At 32.7% G+C, this 25,220-nt stretch overlaps 2 protein-coding genes and 1 pseudogene across 2 annotated transcripts in view; 2 read left to right on the top strand and 1 right to left on the bottom strand.

The window, feature by feature from the left end:
* The window catches only part of SIFR (SIFamide receptor), a 168,757-nt gene that overhangs the window by 62,595 nt on the left and 80,942 nt on the right, over positions 1–25,220 (top strand). The window lies entirely within an intron of this gene.
* On the bottom strand, positions 4,575–14,311 carry LOC106645721 (uncharacterized). The gene is given in 3 exon segments (XM_014361644.2): positions 4,575–5,649; positions 11,627–11,828; positions 14,140–14,311. Coding segments are annotated over 3 exon segments (1,449 nt in total).
* LOC149374137 (uncharacterized) lies at positions 18,202–19,164 on the top strand (annotated as a pseudogene).

Below are 25,220 nucleotides of genomic sequence, written 5' to 3' on the forward strand. Positions count from 1 at the left end.
AAAGTGAATGCTTATTTTTGAGATGTATTATTAGAAACCCAGAATTTAGAAGTTCTCATGAAACACAAAACATCTTTAAATGTTTGTGGAATAACCCATATATATTCATGCATGTAATCTTTGAACTAAGCTATGTATATGTATTGTAACCTACGCAGAAATGGAATTATTGTTCTAAGATTACGCTACCAAAACAATGTGCAAGAAGGTCTTTTGTTTATATTTGATTTTTGCTCGTTAAGTTAAACTAAAATTTTGTTAAATTTTGTCAAATATGCATTAAAAATGCAAAGGCATATAAGGGCAGCTGTCTCTTTTTTATTACAAAAGTAATACTTTGCGCTGTAATTACTCATGAGTTTCATGACAGAATTCTGCAGGCTTATTTAATATTTTTACGGTTAATCTTTTTTTTTCGTAAAGTCATGTAAAAACTTTAAATATTATTTTTCTAATAATTATTATTAAATCAATCCATATTTTTTAAAGTACTATCATATTTTACTCACCTCCAGAAGCCTGATCCATATTTCATTTACTGCAATAAGTCTTATTTTTTACTTTATACGATTACTTTTGCACTATAACAGATTTGTCACTAACTTTATCAGAAGACTATTGTTCAAGAAGGGGCACCATATAACTAAAATTTTAGGGTACATAGAGACAATTTGATTCTTTTGTATGTATTTCATAGTGTATAGGATATTACTGCTGCCAATCCAACAAAAAAATGACCAAAGTACAAATGTTTTTTCGGCTTTTGGCCAGCTTGTCGGTGATCGGTCCCACTGGGCAACGACAGAAACGACGGTATAACTTACTATTTTATCTACGTGGACGATATCATTATTGTATCGAACAATGGACAACAGGTAAAGGAGCTCGAGTAAGACCTGTCACGCCATTTCGAGTTAAAAAATCTTGGAGAAACAAACTACTTTCAAGGAATCATTGGACGGATCACGTTGTGTCACGACGTGTTGGATATCTGAAGGCAAACTTGCAAAGACTTCTGTCACTTTAAATGAGAAACTCATCGCTAAAAATTCCAAGATAGCAGATAACGCGTTTCCATTTAGATAGCTGTTCGGAGCACTCATGTATCTAGTACGGAAGCCCGGTCACGACATCTGCAGGCAGACGAGTTGTCGTGCATGCAGTCAAGTTAATGGGCATGCAGTGAACTTGAAACGTATATACACTCGAATATTTCCACGAATTAACCAAAAATATAACCTCCATCTATATTTTACTATATCTCTTAAAAACCGTGAGAAACAACAAGCAACTGCAGTAAAGGTAAAATTAATAATTTATTATTTAATTATTACTCGTAACACTGCATCGTTTTAATCGGTAGCTTAAATACTAAATCATTCAGTACATCTGTAAGTACTAATAAAGTAATCGACTGACTGAAAGTAGCATACAACGTTTTATTAGTTTTCAGTTTTTCAATAGCTTTACTGATTAATTTGTTTTAGATGAATGAAATTAATGTGGTTTTCGGGGAGCAAACCATTAAACTTCCTTTGAACGCTGAAAAAGTTCTCAGCTTACAGTCACTTAAGGAATATTTTCCTGAATCAAACGGTTTGATGTACACGGTCAATGGAAAAAACATCGGATTACAAGTGAGGGATGGAAATTTAATTCCAAACCCACAAATTGATACGAACTACATCCATGTTGCCAAAGGAAATGAGAAAATTGCAAATCCAGAAAAAAGTGAAAGAAAATCTTTTTATAAAAAAGCTATTCTTGGTGTAAATACAATTGAAGGGAAGCCAGAACCAATTCCCAAAAAATTAAAGGTAAAATTGTATATCATGTGTCACTTGTGTATATTATATCTTAACTAATCTGTGTTTACATATTGACAGATTGAAGATCTTCGAAGCATGTCCACTTCTCAATTGAAAATGAAAACAATCCATATAGGATGGAAGCACATGCACTCATCCAAAAATAAGTGTATGCTTCAAAAATTTCCAGTAGAAGGTACCAAAGAGTTGCAGTTAGATGCCTCACAGTTCTATTCGGTTGATAATGCGATAGAAGAAGGAACAAAATTATTCACCAATGAAATAGCTATTCAAATTTTTGAAGAATCTGATGTGCAGCTTGGATTTTTTAGTAACTCTATCATTGAAAGTTTTTATTTGCCAAGTGGTCGTTCATGTGGTCTTTGGGAATATTATCAACACTTTCAAATTCCATGTAATCGTATTAATTTACATCTATTTACGGATCAAAAAAGTACTTCTACAAAAGAAAATAGTCCTCATGCTCCAGTTACAAATTCCAACACAAGTGATTTGAAAGATGAAGAAAACCTTCTTAATACAGCCAGGAAGCCCGATAATACCAAAGGATGTGATTCCAAAGATGAAAATTATATTCTTATGCAAGGTAGTTCTAAGGCAGTTTTAAAACCAACAGAGAACGTTCAAGCTCCAAGTAATGCTCCAGCTTTCGTTACACCTGTTTTTAACAAAGTCTGCGAAACGACTGAATTTTCTGATAGCAATGGACATAATCTTTTTATTGTGAATAACGGTTTTAATAAAGTAGATATTTATTACTGTGTTATTCTAAAATCAAGGTATGAAGACACTGACATCATCTCTGAGAGAGATAAAAGTGGCATATACTGAAAAATGGTGGACAAGGAGCAAGACAATAACTCACATATATCGAATATTCCGTTAGATGACTTTGATCCTCAGCAACATGGTTTCGAAATTAGCAGATTGATAGTCAATGGTATTGTTTACCTACAGCTGGAAGTTGATGAACATCTTAAAAAAAAATATTTGTTTCCAGAATACGCTAGCTCCAAGGAACATACTCTGATTTATAGTACTGACATAATATAAGGTTTTTATTATGATAACTTTGGGATCGGTGCTATAAGTACTTGTTCTGACTGCAATCCAATGTATACTTGGTTTAAAGACGGTACTGAATATCTTAAAGGACTTCGCTTGATGTGGCTGGATAGAATACCATTCACTGATGTAGAAAATGAATGGTACTGTACTATTACATGTAACCAAGGCTGTAGAGATCAATCTAAAAAAATTAAAGTCAGTACCAGTACCTGTAAAAATATAAAACTAGATATGAGTGATGTTCTGCAGATAGACAGATCATCTTTTACAATATCCGACGTACTACTTGGGGCTGGCTCTCAAGGAAAAGTTTATAAAGGTTCGTACAAGGATAAACTTGTGGCTATTAAAAGTATTTCAATTCATCCCCGCAGTAATAAGTATTTGGAAAAAGAAATAGCTTTACTGAAGTCATTGAAGCACAGCAATTTCATTTATTTAGTGGGGGTATGTAAAGAAGAAAAAAAGGTTCATATTGTAACGGAGCATTTTGATGGCAAAAATTTATGTGATATTTTATACGACGATAATTATCAAATATTGTTCAATTTGGATGAGAAGAAAAAACTGGCAGTTGCTCATCAAATAACACAAGCTGTCGTGTTTTTACACTGTCGTGAAAATCCAATCATCCATCGTGACTTAAAGCCAGAAAATGTTATGATTGATAAATCTGGTCTTGTAAAAGTCTGCGACCTTGGACTGAGCACCTTAAAAATGTTAGATAACATACTGCGAACAACTATATGCAAGCCCGTGGAAACACTACTTTATATTCCCCCCGAAATCCTTTTACGCAATGATGAAGCTTCAACCCACAGTGATGTGTGGTCCCTCGGCTGCACCTTAATTGAACTGTTTCAAGAAGAACCAGTATGGGATGCTTGCAGTGAAGATGAGTTAAAAAATATACTGAAAAGCCAAAAATTTCCTGACGTCTCCAAAGTACTGGACAAGCTTAAGTCTATCTTGGTTAGATGCTTATTTCACGATAGTTATAAACGTCCCTCAGCGATGGAGATCCTCAAAGCGTTCCTGTAGTATTCAAGTCCACATGTTAACTACATACTAGTCTAATGTCAAGATGATTTAAGCATTGATTGTAGTCTGTACCTGAAGAGTGATAACTAGTGTGTAAGAGATTATAAGAAAAATATCGGACTTAAGTCTACTTTTTTTTTTATATAATTATTTCTGTAGGTTCTGTAGTTATTTAGATTCTAAGATATTGCGGAAGGAAGTATTTATTGTCATTGTCTTGTTCTAACCAGTGCTACATACGTTATGTGGGAAAGTTTAATGTAGTAGGTAGTAAATAAATCTGTATTTTTGGCAAATATTGCACGCAAGAAATAAATTGTGTAAACGTGCGTTGTTCTGCATGACTCTTAAGCTGTTAAACAATACAGGCAGTAATGTAATGTTTTTGATAAAATCATATCAAATGTAAATAAATTGACAAGCAACATATCTTTTTACATTTTCGAAAACTACAATAATATAATCAAATAGTTTTTTGTAACATAAAGTTTTATTTAATAATGATAGTAAGGCATACATTATTTAATTATAGTATAAATTAAAAAAAATTTCAAAATAATTTTTCAATATTCCACAGTAAATCTTGACTACCATATACACAATTAATCGTCAGTACTGTTCAATTTCTAGTAATATTTAATGGTACATGGCAATTGCTTCTGCAGCGTTACTGGGTGCTTGGGTGTTGGGAAAAAGTTCATGAACTAATTGATAAAATTCGGGCTGACAAAGCTTCTGCAACTCTGTAAAATTTTCCCAAGCATTTAAAACTTCCTCTTTGCACACTGGTTTCCCACAGTCTTCAGTACCACTAGCACCTGGCACATAAAACAAATAGTTCGGTTTGCCATGAAAAGTGTTTACTCCAATTTGCTTCCGGATATTATGACGATTCCACTCTTTTCGAGTTCGATCCAAATCACTTTTAATTAAAGAGCCAAAACAATATTTAAGACATTCAACTTGCAAAGGATTTGAATTATCATAGTGCTCCACTGCTCTCATGTCTTTGAAAAGATTAATCCAAAAATCCATGGAACATTGTCGGACTCTGTGCCAAGTACCTTTAATTCGTTGATTTTATGTACTCTTTCCTGTAATATAGCTTCTACTTCCTGCGTGGTCGTCTGAATGATTAGCCCTCAAAACTTTTTGAACATTTTCAATAATACTATTTTCCATCCCTTTATCTGATCTTACCAATGTTGGAACAAGATTGAATTTTCTGACTGCTTGAAGGTAGTAATAGCAAATAACTTCCGGCTTCTTGTTTGTAGATGCAACGGATAACCATAAAATTTTTCGTGAATAGCCGTCAATGCAACCATGAATTGAAAAACCAAATGGTTTCAATTTTTCGTAGCCGTCCAAGTGCCACAAAAAATTTGGGCCCGGCACGCAATACTCCCGTCGTTTTAACTTGTATTTTGACCTATTTTCTACCCCTTCAGGATCTATAACAAGGAGCTCTTTTTGAACAGTTTTTCTGTACACTTTTAAATCATACTGCTGCTTTAATCTATTCCACATAGCTTTATATCCTAAGCATCTACCACTTCCATCTAATTCTTCAAGAATAGCACTGATCACTAAATCCAAATTCTCCTTGAATAATTTTCGACGTAAGCCCAATTCTTTCAAAATTCTTTGCAAATGTCTGTACGAAATTTCATATCCAAATTTTATCAATAAATTTCTTATTCCTTCGTAGCTTTAATTTTCGTCAAAAAATTTCTTGATCAACTGATTTTTGAACATGGTTTAAAATCTGACAGTTTGTTTTTGTCGTTCAGATCACTACAAAATCTATTGAGGTTATATTTTTGTGTTTATTATGTTTTCAATTGCATATATATGCTTCAAGTCGACTGCATGACCACCAACTTGACTGCATGCACGACAACTCGTCTGCCTGCAGATGTCGTGACCGGGCTTCCGTAATCTAGAGATCGGAACAGCTAGACATCGTGTACTGCCCAGCCATGCAGATCAACATTCCAAAAACTCTGTCATGCTGACGTATTAGACAATTAGGAAGTTATTATTGATGAAAATCGACTGACTATAGATGGCCATATTCATGTAGTCTTATATCCGTGAAAATTTTACCTACTCGGACTGTCAGAAAGTTACAAGGATATAATGTAAAGCGATTTTTCATTACCAAAGCCTTCGTCAATAGATATCAACAACAAAACTAGCAAAAACGAGATCAGATCCACATTCTCAACACTTTAAAGATTCAATCAAACTCAAACTCGGTAAAAATGATTAAGAATTCCAGACAAAAAGTGAAAAATTAAATGTCAAACTGATAAGATGAGATCTGATTGTTTTTCTTTTTTATATTACTATTTAATAATTTTTCGTTGATCTTTTGGGGTGAACTTCCAAACAAAAAATACAACACGTTCTTTATATAATGACGTTTCGTTTACGGGAGCGTCAGCCTCTTCAGGCTTTATTAACAAATTTAACAAAAAATTATCACAAAACCAAGAAATTATGAATACAAATTGATGAGTGCAGATTATTTTTAACACAAACGCCAAAGGAAATTATTTAACATAGCCAAATTCGCTTGCAAGTAAGTCAAATAGGCAAAAGCACCCATATTACATAAAGTTATCAACTTATAGTACAGCATACGTATTCACACAGTTACTTAAGGTGATTGTATTCAAATTAATATATCTGATCGTAATTTATACATTTTAAAAAACTTTTATAAGTGTGATTCAATATATATAGGTCCTCTTACTTATACTTATATTATTGTAATCAGACATCTAATACCATCCCATTTAAAAGTATGATTGTTTGAAATCGTATGTACATATACCACAGATTCAGTTTTGTAACTATATTTACTTTTTTTTTTTTTTTTCTGTAAGTTCTTTTTTTGTTTTGGCTGCAGTATATTTTGCAGAACAGTTGCTGCACGAAATTTCATATACTACGGTGGTGTTATCTAACTTTTTGTTTTATCTTTTCAAAATTATACATAGTGGTTTAGTTGTACTGCTTTTCTAAAGTTTAGCTCTTATTTATAACTTTTTATTAATGTTTCATTTTTTCATATATTTTAGAAAAATTAAAAAATCCGATTGTTGAAAATCACAAACACTAAAACAAAATTTCAAATATATAAAAATTTCTAAACCACAAAATGATTCTTGTGCGTAACAATAATTGACAAAACATATGTACAAACAGACATATTTTAATAAATTGTCTTATTTCGTTTACGCCATTCTATTAGGAGACTTACGATGCAGTGCGAGCCATCAAAAAATTATTCGTATCAAATTAATGAATAACTCTTTTACAATAATATTTACCCATACTCTCATACAGACTTAACAAACAAAGTTCCAGTTCTTTATTTTATACTGAAAAATTAAAAGAAGAACTTTTCATACGAACATAATTACATAAAAAATGAAGTAGAACACATTTTTTTTTTAAAGATTTTATTTCATCTCACATAAACTCTTTACTGTCGTGCGGTCAGTAAGTATACTGTAAGGTTATGTTTACATACGTTCGCCCTTAAAATACGTATTTGATCAGTTAATGAGCACGTTGTACCGAATACATCGGAAAATTATTATTTACTTAATGATTACACAAATATTTCTGTTCAAATTACATCAAAATTGAAGTTTTTTATGATTATGAAAATAGAAAAATTATTTTATAATTATAATTTCATATTTTCAGGCAATAATTATCAGTTTTTTTAAATCTACAGTAATATAAAAAAAGCATGAGTAGTACTTATCCCGTGAAATGTATCTATCCCATATTAGTAGAAAAATCAACATAAAAAAAAATTAACATTGGAAAATTGGTGATTTTAAAGTAAAATGAACTGAAACTTGAATTTATATTTGTAAACAATGATAAGGAACTTGATGTGCAAAAAAGATTTGTTGTATAAAAATAAGTTGAGGGTATTCTGATGTTTAACTGATTTCATACGCACAGCCACCCACTCACCCACCTACACGCGCGCACACACACAGATATACAAATTCTTACCAGATCAGTGTGTTTCAATTCTAAACTTTAAAAGTCTGCAGTTTTCTTGATAGGTATGTATGTTTGTGTCTGTAACAAAGCTTCAACTATCAGGAAAAATGTAAGATACAATGATTGAATTTACAAATTTAGACACTTGATAAACAAATGAATATAATTATTCTAAACAGTAGCAAAGAGAAAAAAGAAATTACACAAGCATACGTAAAAGTTTCACTAGCAAATATCTATCTTTTTATTTGTTTTGCCGTAATTTTTTATCTAAACCCCCTTACTCCACTCGAGACTTTGGCCTTTGATGCCTCCTAAAACCACAGGGCCAGTGTGCCTTAAAAATTAATTAAGTATTGATCAACCTGTGATAAATCTATAAGTAACTTATAGGCTGCTCCGTATCCATGACTGCATCTCATCTAGGAAGGTGATATAATATCTGTTGTAGATTAATCGATAACCATCGAGTTTTTGAGACACACATACCTTGATAGCAATACACATTTTATTAACTTATCAGCTGAGATTAGTCCATCATTTGAGCTACTGAGCTACAATAGCCTTCAAATTTTGGAGTGTATTAAAAGCATGAGTCTTACACATGGTTGCATGCATGGTGCCTCCAAATTTTGGAATACGTTTATCATTACAAAAATAATCAGATAAAGCAAATTAAGTACACAGCCAATATCATTTGAAAAACTGCCCATTATTTAATAGACAAATGGAATGATAGCAACGTCTTAAAAAATTGTTGTTTACATGTTGATTATTACCTTTTTTGATTTAACATACTATTAAGATGAGCAAGTGCAAAATTGATCTTTTAATGCCTGTTTTTGTCTCCTATACGCTCAAGTAATTACACTATATGCACTTTTCTTTATTAACTAAGTGAATACTTAAAATTTTCGTGTTTGAACTTGTATTTTTTGATGAAGTTACGATTGTGCATATATTTTTTGATTTTTACACAACTTATAAATATTAATTACTACTTAAGTGTTGCAAACTTTGATTATTTTAAAAACAATAAGACCTATAAATTAAATAATGAATTTTTTTTTTCGTACTACGGGTGCCAAGTACAAAGGTCTCGCTCGAAGGACGATATTTTTGTACGTTAATACCTCTGGTTCGAACGGCATTATTCTTTTCGAGGGCGCTAAGTCGTACATATGAAGGTGTAAAAACAGTTTTAATCAACTATTCGTGAAATGTTTAATGTAAGAACTTGATAAAAAATTTGAACCTTGTGAGAAGTTGTAAGCCTCAGATATTTAAGATTAAAAATAAAGAATTTTTAAGAAGGAAACTACGAAATATCTAGAAGAGGCTTAAAGTTGTCACAATAAGTACGAACAATTACCTTACACGGCATTCGAGACCTGTCAAGCTTAACAATACAACAGTTAAGACAAGTGTACGAGTGTAATTGGTTCATTTTTTTTGAGCTGCTGTTTCATTAGAAGATAAGAATAAGACTCAAGCATTGTGTTTGGACTTCAAACCAGAGTTGTCGAGTTAGATCCTAGACAACATGAGAAGTTAATCCTGTAGTCAGGTCAGACTCCCAAACCTGTAATTATTATTATTATTATTATTATTATTATTATTATTATTATTATTACTTTTTTTTTTCATTTATTTTTGGGACAACTCCCATAAAAAACCATTAGAGCCTTTTTAGCCCATACAGCTTAACTTAGGTTTACATTTTTGCACTTATACAAGTAAATGACAATCAAGTAGGACTTGGTAGAAAAGGGCGCATGCTTGTATAATAACATAAGGTTTCGTGGATTATAACCTCGGCTGAACATGGTAAATGGATATTAATGTTATTAAGATTTTTTACAAATTTATCTCTATTTAGCTAATAAAGTTCGCATTGCCACAATATTTAATTTTTCTTTAGATTTACCGCATTTACAATAAGGATCATTAACAATTTGAATGCGATGAAGAGATTTAGCTGAATCGTAATCATTTGATCTAATTCTGTTTATAGTGGTAATAAATTTTCGAGGAAGTTTCTCGTTTGCATACCAAGGTTTTCTTACATTTTATTATAATTATTGAAATAAATAATACCTTTTCATAAGCCTCAGTGCCCTACTAAACTATTGGTTGATTCGTACATTTGACTCTTAAATTTTTCAGTAAGATCGGTAAAAGGAATTTTGTGAATGTCAAGAGAGTTTTTTGTTGTTGATTGTTTTGCTAGTTGGTCCATTTTTTCATTGTCTCTGATTCCCATGGGCGAGGGTATCCAGAAAATTTTTATAAAAAAGTCCGAATTTCTTTTAAGATACGTACAGTACTTTTCTCTTATTTCAAATACATAGTTGTTGGTTTTAATGTTGAAATTTGAAGATTCTAAACTTAGTAGAGCACTGAGGGAGTCACAGAAAATGGCTGCATTCGGAATGCAATTCGGCATTGCTTTTACTGTGTTGTTAATAGCTATAGTCATTCAGCTACGGAAGCCCGTGTGGCTCATGCGCGCTCCATGTTACGCGAGCACATACGGAAGCAAAAAATATGCTTGCTCCACCTAAGGAAGCGCACTTGCGTGCTGTGCTGCTTGCTCCTGTTTTAGGAGTCTGTCTACAATGTATCGATGGTTCGTTGCGCTGCGTTACGCTCCTACACGACGTATTGTTTTATGCGCTTAAGGCACATTATAATTTAGTAAAAGCTAACCTATTCTTTTGTTTATAACATCTTAATTGGGTTTTACTTATTACTGTTCATAATAAAAAAATTAATCATGAGTTTCGAAGAAAACGTGAAGAAATATCCTAAAAAAAACTGTTCTCAAGCAGAAGTAAAAGCTTTGCTCGAAAAAGACTTTGAAGTTACTGTGCCATTAATAAAAGTGAAAAGAATTTCGGAGAAGGTGGAATTGAAGAGGAGAAACATAACAGAAAGTAATTTGCGCGATATTTTTGTGGCCATAGTTGAGGCATTAAATTCAGTTCAGTAAAAAGGCCAGTCTGCCCCCCTACGGGGCGGGGAGATCTCAACGTCGGACGCAATGAGCACGAAGAGTTGGGTAAAAAATTCTTTGAGGTTATAAGGTATATATTTAATTAAAAAATCGTGAATCTAAGTGTTGATCAATATTTTTATTAATGAAAATAATGACATAAATTTATTTTATTTTAAAACCTTTTTTCATCTTATTTGATAATATCACTTTGATTTCGTTGAGAGATTCAATTACTCTTTGGTATTAAAATAATCTATAATAATATATAAATAATAATAATAAATAATTCCAATTAATTGACTTAGAGTTTAAAAACAAATTAAAATAAATTAAAAATTTTCGCAAGGTTCATCAAGTGCTTTGTCAAGCTCACCAGTTTAAGATTGCACTACAAAAGTACCCAAGGGAAAAGGATCGTTAAAAATCGAATAATGTGAAATGTTATTTGGAGTTTTCTCTTGATTGACAGTAGTTAATGGCTGCCTGGGTAATACATTATCAGCAGGCATCTTTTGAGATGATTTTTTGTGCAACTCTACAGGTTTTTTCAATAACACATCAGACTTGATTGTCATTTTGCTTCCCTTCTTCTCCTTGGACTCTTTTTTTAGTAATGTAAAAATGAAAATATTCCTAAATTCTCAAGTCACATTACAGGCTGAGATGAATTATTGATGTTTCAGTTGGTACATTACCAGTTTCTGATTTGAAAGGATGTGTTACACCAAGTTTAATAGCAAAATCGTAAGCTAATTGCCTTAACTCCATTGATAACAGCCCCATCAATCTTTTTTCCATGTCAAGCACGTAATTGCAAAGAGCTTGTTCCTGCTCATGAGAAAATACTTTTTGGAACCCTGAATAATATTTATATTATAAATAAAAACGTGCACAATTTATTTAAATATTTCAATCTATTGACTTACCAACACTCATATTACACTTGGATTTTTTAATCTTCTTCCAAGGGTTGTTCTAGGTACACCGAACTTAGTAGCGAAACTTTTTATCGATTTATCACTGTGTACATAATCAACAGCCAATTGCAACTGACCATCGATCCACCCTCTTCTCTCACTTTTTCTTTTGTAATTATGGACCATCCTAGACATTAAAATTTTTGCACAAGTTGAAAAAAAAACATCCTTGGAAAACGAAAAGTTGGGTTAGAAAATCGTAAACAGTCGGCTTGACACTATAGTTGCCACTAGTCGCCGTGCTCATCCTGCCCTTCCCGTTGATGTCCGCCCTGCCCCCTTCATGTAACTTTTTAATTTCAATATAACTTTTATACTGCATGTCGTACGATAATAATTCGAGTAGCTGATGAAAGCTCTTGAATGGCACTTTTTACTGCAATACAATTTGAAACCATGAATTACATAATTTTCCTCCAAAAAATGCTTACAAATTTTTGATGGCACGTATATATCAAGTTCAAATTTTCTAATAATTCTAATTACTTAATTATTACTTTTTCAGTCGAAAAAGTTTTTGAGGATTGAAGCTAAACTATTCATTAACAAGGAAAAAAAATCCACAGGCTGAAAGTTATTTATTTGATTGTAATCCAGGGTGACAACTTCACCCGCCGAACCTACTCTGCCCCCCTCTCCCTTACTAGGAATCAGAGGATTAAATCTTATTGGGGGAAAATGCGTCAAAATTTTGCCGATTACTACATAAAATTTTTCAAAGGCATGCAAGCAAAAAATTTATTTGATGGTTCAAAACTTTACATTCAATGTTTACAGTATTGTTTTGGACATCTAATACAAGCTGATTTGCAATTAACCAAGGAAATGTGGAATGAACATACTGTGAGAAAACAAAAAGGTTTAAATAACATGGGAGGAAGACCCTATGTTATGTTTCGCTTGCCAGAGAGGAATCAGGATAAAGACTACAAAAAAAGTGTAGATGTGCAAGTAGTGCAAGAATTGATGGATAAATTTACATCCAAACCAACTCTAATTAGTCCCCTTATCAAAGAACTGATCAATATTTTAGTACCCAATCACAGTATTCCCAAAAATATCGAAGAGGCCCTTGACTTATTCAAGAAAGTACTGTAGGCTGTAAGAAACCATCATACAGAAGATTTGTGATAACCTTTATTGTAGTGGTTTAAACAATAGCTATACATGTGTTGTATATCAGTGAAGTAGTAGCAAGTTAGTAATTATAGTGTCAATTATTTTAATGGTTTTTTTTTCCCATAACTATAGTAGTGTAAATTTTGCAAATTATTGATAACTTATGAATTGTTAATAACATTTCATGAAGAAACCGATCATTTAATCATGAAAACGTACACCTGCACTGCAATAAGCTTGGGGCCAAGGATGGCCAAGTCTCTAAACAGAGGGATGGCAGGTTGCAGTTTGTTTTTGTGTATTGGATACTTCCAAATAATACGGTGTGCATTGAGTTGTAAAAATAAATTTTCTTCCATTTGTCATTTTGTTTATCATGCGAACACATGTATTACTGGTGAGATCTGTTGAAATATAACTACTTTACTGAAATTATATATGTTATTAATTAATTTTTTTTTTAACACTATAACCAAGAATCCTTTCGATCCTAACATAAATTTAAATGTTACACAGGTACGAACAATCATTTAACCGACAATACTTTTCTAACAACATTACATTGTCTCTTTATAACGTGCATGTATTAACCAACATCCTTACAACCAGTATACTTCACTATGCACTTTCATTTACATATAGTCTAATTGACTGGTTGTCCACTAAAATTTTAATTTAATGGTAAACTTAATTAACTATTATCATAGTATTACAGTGTAACATTAAAAAGACTCATTTTTTATGCTAATTAGTTTTCATCTGGAAAATCGGAATCGGAACATTTCAATACATCTAGTATTGTACTTGCTTTTGGTCTGGCCGATAATCAAAACATTTTACTAATATTTTTTTTAAATCATTCGGTACATAACTCATATCAGGTTTTTTGTTTTGAATCATTATAGCTCTTAATGTATTAAACAGACCACACATCATATCATTGTTTGATACAGTCCAGATTGATTTTTCTGAGAAGATCTCAACAATCACACAGCCCAGTGCCCATATATCAGATTTTACTGAATGGGACTGCTTGTCAACAATGATCTCGGGTGAAAGTACCAAGTCGTACCTTTCGGGTGCGAGCCTACAGTTGAATTTAGCTCCAAATGTAGTCCTTCGAATCGACTTAGCCCAAAATCAATTAATTTTACCTCACAAGCTTCATTGACAAGTACATTCTCAGGCTTGATATCTTTATGAATGATACTAGGTGTCAAATCATGAATAAAACTAACAGCCATACTGATTTTTTGTGCTATAATAAGTTTTTTCTCTCTCGTCAAATTAAATGATCTTTTTGTGACGGGATTAAACAGTACTTGTCTTAAACTTTCACTTATAAATAATTCTGTTATGATAAAATAGTTCATCGGATCTGCAGATCAATGAAATCAGGTTTGGATGTCTTAAACGAGAAAGTGTTAAAATTTCTCTCTTTGAGTATTTGTAATCATTCGTTACTTTAATTGTTTTTATCACGACGGGGGTGTTTAACCATATTCCTTGGTTTACATAGCCAAAAGCTCCTCGCCCTAACTCTTTGCTGAGCATTGTAAAGTCATCCCGCTGAATGATAGGTACAGGTATTTGCAAATCTGATAAAAAACAGGTCCAAGTATCCATAGGTTTTCGCGACAAAGACTCTTTGATCGCAGAAACTTTCTTACTAGGCAGCACATCCGCTTCTCCAGTAGGAGTTGTGTCCGTACCTTGGTCTGTACCATCATTTTTACTTTTGCCATCGTTCTCAGCTGTTCTTTTTTTTTGTTTGGGAAAGCAAGTACAGTTTTAACTGTCTGTTTGAAGCTTTAAGGGCTCGGCTAGCAAACTCCCAAAAATCACCGATATTACCTCTACTATCAGAAAAGTCTTTGAACATCGTATTATCAAACCATCCTAAATAAACATCACTGGTTTCGAATAAGTCTTTGTTATTCTCTTGAATCATTGCTTCAATGCAGAGTTGTAGAATTTCATCGTACGAATACTTTTTTCCTGCATCTAACTCAATTTTCTGCAATCCTCCTAAAGAATACTTCATGAGCGTAAGCTTCGTCTCATTTTTAAACTGGTGTTTCTACCCTACTGTCAAATTTTTTTAAATTGACATTTTTGCCACTTTGCTCTTGGGAAGGGTTGCATCACGTGGACTTGTGGAACTTGAGCTGTTAATCATTGACAGGATATGATCGACCCTTTTTTTGTTCCCGCTTTGGAAAGGACTTCCTACAAATAATTAGCAATCAAGATTTGACTAGGAAATATTTCAATGTAGCTATACGAGTATCAACTTACTATTAGGATTACTCGAAGGATTAAATCTCGGATTAAATACTTGATATTCGTCAATGTTATTGTCAAGGATAATTTTGTTATCTTTAATGAATAACCCTATTACATCGCCATTTTGTATATATGTTAATGAAGTTGCTTCTGGAAAATATAACTGTAACGTTGACAATTCCAACTTTCCATTTGTAACCTCCAATTTCACAGATACGTTGTTATCTACAACTTTTACGTAGCAAAACATGTTTGCCTATGATTCTTAATAGAGTATTCACAAGACATTAAACAACTCAAGAAGAACAAGAACACTAATGTTAGTAACGAAAGATAGGTTAGCTTTTACTAAATTATAATGTGCCTTAAGCTCATAAGACAATACGTCGTGTAGGAGCGTAACGCAGCGCAACGAACCATCGATACATTCTAGACAGACTCCTACAACAGGAGCAAGCAGCACAGCGCGCAAGTGCGCTTCCTTAGGTGGAGCAAGCACATTTTTTGCTTCCGTATGTGCTCACGCAACATGGAGCACGCATGAGCCATACGGGCTTTTGTATTCAGCTGTATACACGTAATCCTGCGGATCTAAGCTTTGTGCAGAGAATATATTTAAAGTTGGGCAATTGAATGTCGAGCCTACAAATTGACCGCTTCTTACTTTACTGCCATCAGTGAAAAATGTTTTGTAGCCATTTTTTAAAATAAAATCGTCAAATATTTTTATGGGGTGAGAAGAGTAATAGTTTGGCATAATTCAGTGTTGATTTTAATATTTGTAAAATTAGTTTCAAACTCTTAAGTGTAGTTGTTGAAGTTTGTTTTCGTAAGAATTTTGTTAAATGCCTTTAATATGTCATGTATGTTTTGAGTAAGTAGCTGTGTGGATATGTGAGGTTTTTTTAAATTTCAAAGAAGTTATGAATGGAATGGTATGTCGACGTTGAAGTATTTGAGATTATTTTTGTGAGGTATGTATTAGATAGAAATTTTATTCTATCCTCTATCAAAAACAATTTAGATTCAGCGTTTGATATTTTGTTTGTAACTGCGCTTGATATTTTACATTTTTCGTAAAGTAATCAAAACTGCCGTACTCAATTATTGATCTAACGTAGCTTTTGTAAAGAGTTATTAGAGTTTCTGGGTCTGATCCCCACCACGTGCTACATGAAAATTTTAATATGTTTATAGCTTTTGTACATTTTTTCTGAACGTGATTAATATATGTGGGATTAAAGAAAGCTTGTAGTCGAGAATAAGACCGAGAAACTTTACAGAATCTGAAGAATGTATGTCCACATTTTGTATGTTTATGCTGATTTGGCCTGGAGGTATATTTTTATTGTTGAAATGAATAAGCTTAGTTTTATCGAAAGTAAAATCAAGTATTATCAATTATTGGTTATTAGAAACGGTCTTTATAGCTTTTTCTGTTTCATTCTTAGAGTAATTTTCAGAATTAAATTTTACGTACAAGGCAATATCGTCTGCAAACTGAGATATTCCTATAGATTCTGATACACCCTCAAAGATTTTTGAAACATATTTTATGTATAAAAAAGGGCTAAGCACCCCCCTTGAGGCACACCTTAGTAGGTCATTTTATAATTATTTCCAAGGAAGTCCGTATAAATGCCCTTTTTCCTCATGATAAGATTTATGTAATTGACAATACTGAGCGAACAGCCTATTTCAGACAGTTTAGTCAGCAAGATATCGACGTTTACGTTGTCAAACACAGATTTAATATCTAGAAAGACCGATAGTACTTGTTTTCTTTCAAGAAATGCTACTTCGATTTTAAGGAACAGGTTGACTAGATAGTCAGTACATGAACGTCCTTGTCTGAATCCATGTTAGCTGTATGGTATAGTATTATTTTTTTCAATCCAGTATTATAGTCTATTTTTTACTAGTGTTTTAAAAATCTTTTCTGTACAAGATGTCAAAGCTATTGGGTGGAAACTGATTTTGTCATTCTTATTAATGAAATGTACATATGAGTGCGTCCAAATATCTTGATATGAATTAGTTACATAAATTTCATGAAATGTATCTAAAAGTATAAGCTTGTAATTATAAGGTAGATTTTTGAGTTTAAAATAGCCTACGCCATTTTTGCCAAGTGAAGATTTATTATTCTTTTTGTTTACTGCGACGTTAAATTCTGAAAAGGTAAACGGCCTATCAAAAAAAGAATTTGCATTAGATTGAGAAATAGTGGATGGATCAGTCTCCACCCAAGGAGGGCGTATTTTATTTAAGGCTTACGGAAGCCTGTACAGACCACATCACTTAGTGGCGCTCGTGTAGCTCACTTTACTTTATGTGCCATCTGCACTTGTGCTATGTGTATCATTAAAAAAAAAAAAATTATGTATTTTCATATATTTATTGTTTAATTAATTTACTGTAAAAAATTCTAAAAAGATATAAGAATTAATATTGAACGAAATAACGACATGAATGTTACAAAGGAAAAAAATATAGTAGATTTCGTGGAAATGGTAGTTTTCCTACGAGTTTGAAAAGTCTCTGTTTGCGAACCAAGACGTTTGCGGCCCGAGCCGAAGGCGAGGGACGTAACGAGGTTCGTAAAGGAGACTTTTCGAACGAGTTCCGGAAAACTGCTTTTTCGCCCGAGGAAGTACCAGCCTCCCAAAACCACCCGAGGGCGGAAAAGTACTTTTACAAAAATATAACTTATGATGAAATCATTTTGATTCTTAAGAGTCACCATGAGGTTAATATTTTATTGAAAAGTGTGCAGAGGATAACTTCATCACTGGGTTTAAGAAGAAAAAATATCCATGAGAGTGATCTTGAGGAAATTTGTTTTGCCATGATTCAGAAGCTAAATTGTGCAGGTAATAATCTGGGTTATAGATCTTTATGGCACAAATTGAAAAAAAAATATGGGCTAATTGTGAAGAGAGATACAGTTTATGATCTTATGCAATTTCTGGATGCTGAGGGCTTAGAAAATCGAGCTGCTCACAGACTTTGTAGACTAGAGTATGTATCTCCAGGACCAAATTTCATCTGGCATTTGGATGGCTACGACAAGCTCAAGCCATTCGGATTTGCTATACATGCTTGTATTGATGGTTTTTCAAGATACTTGCTATGGCTGGAAGTAGCAACAACAAACAGCAATCCAAAAGTTACTGCTCATTATTTCCTAAAATGAGTTCTAAAACATAAATGTGTGCCAGCAATAACTAGATCTGATAAGGGTACTGAAAACACTCTAATTGAAACATTGCAAGTTAGTCTTCGTACTGATGATACTGATAAGTTTGCTGGTAAAAACAGTTATATGAAGGGAAAAAGAGTCCACAATCAACGCCTTGAGTCCTACTTGGGTCTGTTAAGAAAACACTCTGCAGATTTCTTTATCAACCTTTTTAAAGATATGGTCAATAAAAACGTGTTTGATGGCAGTGACATTTATAAACAGTGTTTGCAGTTTTCATTTGGTGCCATAATTAAGGAAGAATTGGGCTTAACTCAAACTCTGTGGAATGAACATAGAATAAGAAAACAAAACGTTCAACATAATTTTCCAGGTGTACCGTATGTTTTGTACAACTTACCCCTGAAATACAACGTTAAAAATTGCAAAATAGAAGTTAATAATGATGTGACGCATGAGCTTTTGGAAACGTTTACAGAAACTTCTCACATAGTTGATCCATTCTTTGTAACTGAGGTATTAAAGAAAATTTCAAACTGTAAGCAGCCCACTGATATTGACGTAGCAACATCATTGTATGTCACTTTAGTAAAAATATTTGATAAGTAAAAAAAGTTTCAGCCATTGCACCGTTACTGTAAGTGTAAGATAAATCAAAACCTTTTAAATTATGATCAAAATAATTATTATATTACCATGACTATACTAAATATTTATAATTTTTCGAGATACTATTTTATATTGAATTCAATTTCTAGTCCCAGGAAGGTGTAACATCAAATAAGTTTCTGTCGAAGGATCTTGTTTCAAATAATTTCTTTTGCCTAAGACCTTTTGCAATGAAGACTTACTTTAACGGATGAATACAAAGAGTTTAAAGTTTGCAATATTATTCAGAACTTGCTTTTACAACCACTTGCACACAAAACTATTAACTTTTTTGTATTATCATGTAAATACAGATTGTAAACACAGATTACAATTTTATTTATATAAATTTATACATATTTTTATTCAATAACTAAGTAAATAAGAAATATTATTTTAATGCATTTTCGAACAATAATTTCTTGGTTCAAAAAAAATTAATTACAACACAATAATTTTATTATTTAATATTTTATTATTTGATAAGTTGACACTTTTTTAAATATTGCATCACAAAGAACTGTCTAACATTTTTCAAAAATTTATCATACAGTATAAATTAAAGAGCTCTTACAAATACTGCTAATAAAAACAATTATATACGAGTATATTTATATTTTTCTGAGATTAAGTAGCATTTTTATAAAAACTTGCAAGAAAATAATCGATTCTTTAACTTTTATGACTAACACTTTTTTTTGTATTTCGAATACTGATTCGTTGTTAAAGGTTTCCTTACTACTTATGACTTAATACGTCATAGAAAAAACGACTAGTCACTATCAGATGATGTAGGCATCTCTTTTAATGAGAAATAATCTAATAAAACTGAGCAGTTTGGCCTCTGTTCAGAAATATAATTAAAATACTTGATTAACCTTTGTTTTAAACTGTCAACAAAACCTGATAACTCTGGTTGTTTTTGTAACTTGTACAGTCGTTGAAGATCTTCAAAGAACACCATAGCCACCTTCACCCAGAATGCGATTACTGATATAAATGTTCTTTTTTTTATTACACTTACAGACAGATTAAGATTTTACAACGGAGCATTACTAGTACTGGCATTTATACACTTGGGATCGTCAACATTCTGAACTTGATTGTAATTGACTGTGCTGTACTTTCATCAGTTTGTTAAATAAACTGTCAGCAATCTGCAAAGCTTTTTTTTTCTCATTTTTATTTTCTACCATATCACTTACAACTTTTGTTTCTTTGTTTTTAGTTACATCTTTTTCTTTCGGGTTAACTAATTCAGTTCAGAACTTTCTTGTTCCTTAAACTTTGGCATTTTGGTGATGTGTGACAGATATCACTCACTTTAGCGACTCCAGGATCGATGGCCGAAGTCATTAAACATAGTCTTAACTGATTATTGTTCTTCTTGAAATATTTGCTAAAATTCCAGAAGTCACAGTCTTCATCATCAGAAGAAAAATTTCCACCTTGAAAGGTTCCAAGCGTTATAACAGAGTTCTCAAAGTAACCACTACTGCACGGATTGTTATATGCTTTGATGCATATTTTTACGATATCACTGTACGAGTATTCCTTGCTTATAATCAAATTTAATACTCATGGTCCTCCAGTTGGGTTACTGACTTGTTGGTACGACTTATCCTTGCTTTTTTGGTGCATTCAACTTAAATGGACTTCTTTCGTTGGTCACCGTGGAACTACTTCTACTTTTGTTGTATTTGTTTTGCTGGTGCTTAATTTTTTGTCCTTACATTTTTTTATAACACTTCTGATTTTCTGCTTTTGTCTTTCCGCTTGGATAGACCCTGCAATTATAAAATATTTAAAAATACATGTTTAATAACACTAAGTTAGGGAACACTAGATGTACACTCAATTACCACTCTGGTTTTCAGAAAAAACAATCGTATAATCTTGTACACCGTCCAACATTTCAAAAGAGTAATTGACCAAGTTAACCCCACAAACATTACCATTGACAACACCTGTCAAACCAGAGGCATTCTCTGAAAATAATGACCTTACGGTCTTCACACTAATTTTATTACAATGGACTGGAACATGGATAGATAAACCATCATCTGAGAGCCCATCAGAGATTTTTATAAAACTTATGTTGACAACCTATACAATAATTCAATGACTTTAATAACATAACCTTGTACACTACGATAATGTTATTTCAATGGTGTAAATACAATACAGTTGTATTTACACCATGATTATTCCATCATTTTTATATTTATTACATTATACTTATATTTTGTAATTACGAAATCTTTAGATTATTCAAGTACTTACTTCAATTATTCACACGTGAACACGTGTCGTTAGATAAAAAAAATCAGAAACTGCACAAGTGCAAATGGCACATGAAGTAAAGTGAGCTACACGAGCGCCACTGAGTGATGTGGCCCGTACAGGCTTCCGTAAAGGCTTGCTCTAGTTGTTTGTAAATATGCAAATTTCTTGTAGAGTTGTCGTTGTATGTTTTAACCCAGCTGTCCTTTAGTATTTTACATGTGTTTCATACATACATATGATTATAATTTAATGACTGAAATGGAGAATTCATGAAAGTGTTCTTTCTTTTTTGTTTTACAAATTTTTTTGTCCTGCGCCGAACATTTTTTGTCCTGCACCGTACATTTTTTGTACTGTATTAAATCTTCTAAGTTCTAAATCTTCTAAATTCCCATTTTTTGAAGGTAGAAATGTGGAATCTCTTTGCCTTGTCGCAATCGGATTCAACCAAGTGACAGGATTTTTAGGCCTTTTTGACTTTGTTTCTTTTTAAATTTTGTTTGAAGGCGTGCTTGATTTAATTGTGTCCATAATAGTTTCAACAAAAAAGTAATATTTTTCAGAAGATTTAGTTCATCATGATTAGTAGAGTAAAATTTTGTGGTAGAGTCTTGCAGAAAGGAGTTGTAATTTTGCCAATTTGTCCGAATAGTGGATATTTAAAATTTTATTTTATATATTGAATTTTTTTAGTCAAATATTTAATAATCAATGGAAAATGGTTAGATCTTCAGGTGCTTTCTAGGAAGTCCACGATAATTTTTTCGAAAGTATTAGATGTTGACAGAACTAAGTCTATGTTAGACATCGTTAGGTAAATTTCATCGCAATTCCATACAATGTTGTGTGAGTTAAAATTACCATCTAAAATTGTGTTAAAGTTAGTAATATTTTGGGCAAGAATGTTCCATTGATTTTGCGTGAGATTTTTTTCGGGGGATCTATAACATGCAATTCAATCAAACACTGGCTGTACATTTTTAACGCAAATGCCACATAGTTTTACAGATGTGTCAGGAGAATTTAAGCTATTGAGCTCAACACATCAGATGTTTTTTCGTGTGAAGAAAACGATTCCTTCACCTTTTTCTGAAGTCCGGTCCTTCCTAAGGGTAAGAAAGCCTGGGAGATGGACACTGTCCTTGCTGGTGAGCCAAGACTTAACGTTATGTTAAACTTATTGTAATTTTGACGTACATCCCACTGATTTTGGACGAAACTTCTTGTATTCGAGCATACAATATTCAGAGTTGTCTTTGGAGAACTTGTCATATTTATTAAGTGACCTGTTCTTTTCTCTTTCCCTATTCCTCTCCTTTTTACTTTTTTTGTTTTTAAGATAAAAAAAAGACACCCAACCACACTAAACTACAACACACTTAGTTTTCACTAGCAGAGGCACTAGAGTAATCACTTGATAAGTCATATAGATCTAAGTTAATTTTCTTAAAAGTCTTGTTTTTCTTGATCTTAAATTTTTACTAGTGATGTTATTTTTAGTGTCTAAGAGCATTTTAAGTAATCCTTGCGTAATTGTTGGAAACTTGTTTGTAACTTCAGGAACATTAGTTGTTCCGTGCGTTTCTTTCAAAAACTCAAGAAGTTTAGTCATGCCAATTGGGTATTGTATTATGTGTGATTGTTTTCAATAAATATCAAATTAGGTTCAAATTGTTGTTGAATATCGGCCACGTAAACTTCTTGTGGCTCTTCTTGATGCTTGGAGCTTTTTTTTTGTTCAAACTTAGCTTGGAAGGAAAAAGGATTTGTTCATTTTTTTGTGTATTTTGAGAAGAGGTGAACAGAGGTCTTTTCAAATTTGGATTTCCAATTAACGATAAAGTAGGTATTTGATTACTGTTTTGTGATGGTTCTCTGTTTCTGTCTGGTGATGTTAATTCGATGGTCAGTACTGAAGAGCTCTTGTTTGCAGTTGTACTAACCCGAATAGAAATACACATTCCGGCAGGTAGTAGGACCAGCTCCGGTGCCTTAAGCTTGGTCTCCGGACCTTTTCCGTCAGTCTTTCTGGGCAGTATGCAAACTGTTACCAGGTGCGTTTCCGGGCAGGTTCAGGCTTTCTTAGGTTCCGGTTGCCAGGAATGGACCGTAGAGTGCCTGAAAGGTACTAAGTACAAATTAAACAAATAATAAATTTAACAAACGTCGGTGACATGAAAATAGCGTAGCTAATAAAAATAAAACTATGCAAAAACAATGTAAGGTAATTAAAAAATTTTTATTCCCTAATATAAACAAGTTAAAAATTATCATCATGTTTTGTATGACGTGGGTAAAGTAGGATCATAATTTTTCAACTCCTTCAATAAAAATTGATGTGTCCATTAGCTGGCTTGCACACCCTTGCATAGTCTGTCAGGACCTTTGCAATAAACGATTGTTCGGATTTTTTCCCATCACTATCTTCATTAACATTCTTACTGGAACAGCCGCTGTTATATTTTCGATCATCATTATTATTATCATCACTGCCATCATCATTATTATCATCATCATCACTACATCAGCAGGAGAAAAGCGATACTTGTCAGCAAACATTTCCCGTTCATCCTCAACACTTTCACTCAACTCTAATTCATCAATGAATAAATCATAATTTTTATGATTAAAGCAGTGTATTTCATCGGAATGATTATCCACGTCAATACTTTTTTCACTTTCAAAAACCAAATTCTGAATGTGTATTGTATCACTAACATTGATTGTTTTCGGAATTTTGTGTTATTGTCGAGTTCTTCGGCTTTCCATTTTTTTAAACATCGCATTTGAACTTTCTTACAGTACAAACGAGATTCGAACTTTTTATTGATAGTATACGTTTATTTATTACTTTAAATATACCTACTTGTATACAACGATAAGTTGGAGTAATCGGAGCAGAACCTCTAAGTTGAAGATGTACCTTCAGGGCCAAGCATGGTCAGTATATGGTAACCGTACCTTCAGGTCGCCTGAATCCGCCTGGACACGCACTTGATAACGCCACCTACGGGGGCTATAGAAATTAGTCATTAGTGTCCAGTAGCAGGAGATGGCCCTGAAGGATCCTAAAAGTAAACGGAATCCATTTCTATTCGGGAAGTATGGCCGACGCATCGTCTATGATTTTTGTTGGTCCATTATTGTTTCAGTTGGTCCATTGTTGGTTCATTATTGCAATATGGCCTACTTTTTTATATAAATAACAGGTTAACTTTTCTGTGGAAAAGTACAGTGAATAAACCATACTGTCGTAATGAATTTTGTTCTTGGCGGAATTTTTGCTACTTTTTTTTGTTTAACGTATATTTGTCGTCTAAAGCAACAAACATGCCCGTAGCCAAGCAACTTAGAGCCTGATCGTATAAATATTATTTGTGAGATTGGATTTGTGGAACACTTAACTTGTTCAGTTCTTCTATTATTTTTTTATTATTGATTATGGGACAAGCGTTAGAGATGAGAATTCGCTGAGCCTGAGAAGTTAGAGGTCTTACAGTAAGGCTGTGTCCTTCGACTTCAATTGTTTTTTTAGAAAGATGAGCACATATTTTTTTTCACTTAGGTACATACACATACGATTAAGTGATATACGTGAAACAAATAATAAATTTTTTGGCTCAATTATTGTGCCAACAGCGATTGTATATGAATGTATAAATGTGCCATCAATGGATTCAAGTATGGTTGATTCCTCTTTTGTAGGGTATTTTACTTGTCAGTTCATTTGC

Source organism: Copidosoma floridanum, unplaced genomic scaffold, assembly GCF_036245765.1.
Source record: "Copidosoma floridanum isolate Cflo_tuat_1 unplaced genomic scaffold, Cflo_Japanese_pri ptg000021l, whole genome shotgun sequence".
Lineage (NCBI taxonomy): Eukaryota > Metazoa > Arthropoda > Insecta > Hymenoptera > Encyrtidae > Copidosoma > Copidosoma floridanum.